Raw genomic sequence first — 2,673 nt, 5'->3', positions numbered from 1 at the left:
TATATATAATATATATAATAATAATATAAGAAAATATATATTGTTTAGGTTTGAAATTTCTAATAAGAAAAATTAGAGTTATAAATATTATAAATATTACAAATAGTGTATCTAACGCTATTAAGATCAATATAAAACAGCAAAGTTCAAAAGCATAATTCAAAAATATTTTTACATAATGAATATTGTCGACTTGTACTGGCATGCATAACATTTTCACGAGTTTAAAAAAAATATAAGTTTAATTATTATTTGTTTTAATCTTTAGAGGAATCTATTTTAAATTTTATTTCTTTTTCTTGAATAAGATTCGTTATAATTTATTTTATTGCTTTCATTGTCTCATAATATGATACTATTTTAGCGCTTATAATAACTTTCTGCAAAGGTTAATTTTGTTATAAGCAATATGTTAGAAGTTTTATTCAAGCAAATTCATACAAAATATATAATGCATATTTTGTATGAATTTGCATTTCATTAGAAACTTACGGTTTCAAAGATTCAATTATTGAGGAATCCTCTTTGGGCTGAATGTCGTCCACCGGTGTGACCTTGGCCGGCTTCGTCACTAAAAAGAAAAAGGAATCTCTTTTACAATCACTTTATGAAGAAATAGTCCTATCCGTGAGCTCTTTTACAAGCTATATCCTTTAAGATCCCTCGCAATTGACGAATCGATTGCCACGGATGCTTTTCCACCCTTTGTCATCTCTACAGGGTTTGGAAGAATATCTCCGAGAGGATTCGTTAAGTATTATTCAGTCTCGTTTTCCTTTTAGTAGGGAAGGATGCCACGGCGATTTTATCTTGCACGATTTACCGAAAAGCTTTCTAATCGAGCGGCGGTGTTATCGCAAATCTTTGTTGGAAAACGGCTGCGCGCGATTTCGAGGATCAGCTGTTATCAGCAGAAATGAGTTTCCGATGTATTTCACCGAAAGAAAAGAAAGAAAGGAAAAAGAAAAGGAAGTATACACTTCGATCGCCTCCCAAACTACGGCTGTGTAAGAAACGATAGGAATTGAATAGGATTGCATTTAATTTCATTTACAGTAAATATCGTTTTCGAATTCCTGTAATAATATATTCGTTCGTTTGCATCATTTATTTTATATTGTACTATTCATTGTCGTTTCGAGTTCGTCAAAGAAAAGTAACTGAAAAACTATTGTTGCTAATTGTAGAAAAGTATTTCTTAGCATAAGATATCACATTATATTGTCAAACAATGCTTTTACAGCTCCTCAATTAACCCAAATACTCTCGTGAGTAATCAAATAATCCATGATTTTTCTTCTGTCGCAAACAACATTACAGTATGAATTAACAGAATGAAAAAGATTACTGTGCCGTAAGTTAAGAAAAAGAAATGAATTTTCTCGCGGACGCGCACTTTTTCCTTGCATTGTTGTGGTTTTTTTCATTATTCAAGAGACTTTTTTTAAGGATTACAAATTAGAAAAAAATACAAAGAAAAATTTTTATTTTTTTTTTAAATATTTTTTTACAGTTTTACTTTATTCTTCAAACAATCGATAAAAATTAAGATATTTATAATAGTTCAACTATTCGTATATAAAAACTGTAGTTCTTTCACATTTAATCTATATTTGCAAGAACTTAAATTATAGAGAAAGACATAAAGAAAAATTCATATTTTTTTAAAATTTACTTTATTCTATAAATGGTTGATGTAGAAATTAGGATATTATGCATATTATATAACAGTTTAGCTATTTTTATATAAAAAATATTTTATTCGTCTACATTCAATTTATATTTATTTATAAATCTTATTATTCCTTTGAAACGTCTTTTTTATTGACAGAAAAATTTTGCGAGATTCAAAGCTGAAAAATTCTTTATTCTTTAAGAGCTAAACATTTCGATACTGAGGTTCGAAAGTAAAAACGGGACGCATCGTTTTGTAATTAATGCAATTACTCACTGAAGTGATGTACGACAATATAACTTTTTGCGAGATAAATTTCAGGGTAATTTCGTAGAGACAAGAAACGGAGAGATCGTTCCTGCGGCGACGCGAAAAAATCAGAATCGTGCACGAACGCATTTGGTCAGATTGGATTGCCTGTGGCTCTAATTAAACTTTTAGAAAAACTGACTAGATGCTCATGATCTACCGCATATCACCTTTTTCATCGCGGAAATTAACCGTCAGATCGAATCTTATGTGAGTTATGACTCGATTTGGAAAATATACGTAGAATATGTTGCTCCACCATTAAACCGTCAATTCCGTTTATCTTGCGAGTGACGAAATTATCTTTTTCCGTCTAATTTCTTATTAATACAATATTAGTACATTTATCATATTAAAATGATTATTTCTTTTATTAATTGTTGACATGTTAGAAATACAGTTTAAATAAAAAAATGTAACAATACAACTTTCAATTATTTATAAAATATAGAACATTCTGTTTAGGACTCTCTTTAGATTTTTATTACAGATTTCTAGACAAATTTGAGATTAATTTTTTATAAATGAAATTTCATAGAAAATACTTTTATAGATATATGTAAAGAAGTTTCTTGATATTAAATTAATTAACATAAATTTTTAATAAAATAGCCGGTTGAATAATTTTTTTTTTTTAGATTAACTGAACCAAAATTTTGTTACATTTATGCTTGTATAGATACTTAAAA

General features: G+C 28.2%; 1 protein-coding gene across 1 annotated transcript in view; it reads right to left on the bottom strand.

Annotated features, from left to right (window-relative positions):
- Positions 1-2,673, bottom strand: part of LOC108690500 (regulating synaptic membrane exocytosis protein 1) — a 124,697-nt gene that overhangs the window by 95,395 nt on the left and 26,629 nt on the right. Inside the window, exon 3 of the mRNA XM_018197814.1 lies at positions 493-571. Within this exon, the coding sequence (XP_018053303.1) occupies positions 493-571 (79 nt within the window). The remainder of the gene's footprint in view (positions 1-492; positions 572-2,673) is intronic.

Source organism: Atta colombica, unplaced genomic scaffold (assembly GCF_001594045.1).
Source record: "Atta colombica isolate Treedump-2 unplaced genomic scaffold, Acol1.0 scaffold33, whole genome shotgun sequence".
Taxonomy (NCBI): Eukaryota; Metazoa; Arthropoda; class Insecta; order Hymenoptera; family Formicidae; genus Atta; species Atta colombica.
The sequence above is the reverse complement of the archived record's forward strand: the minus strand, read 5'-3'. Positions and strand labels throughout refer to the sequence as shown.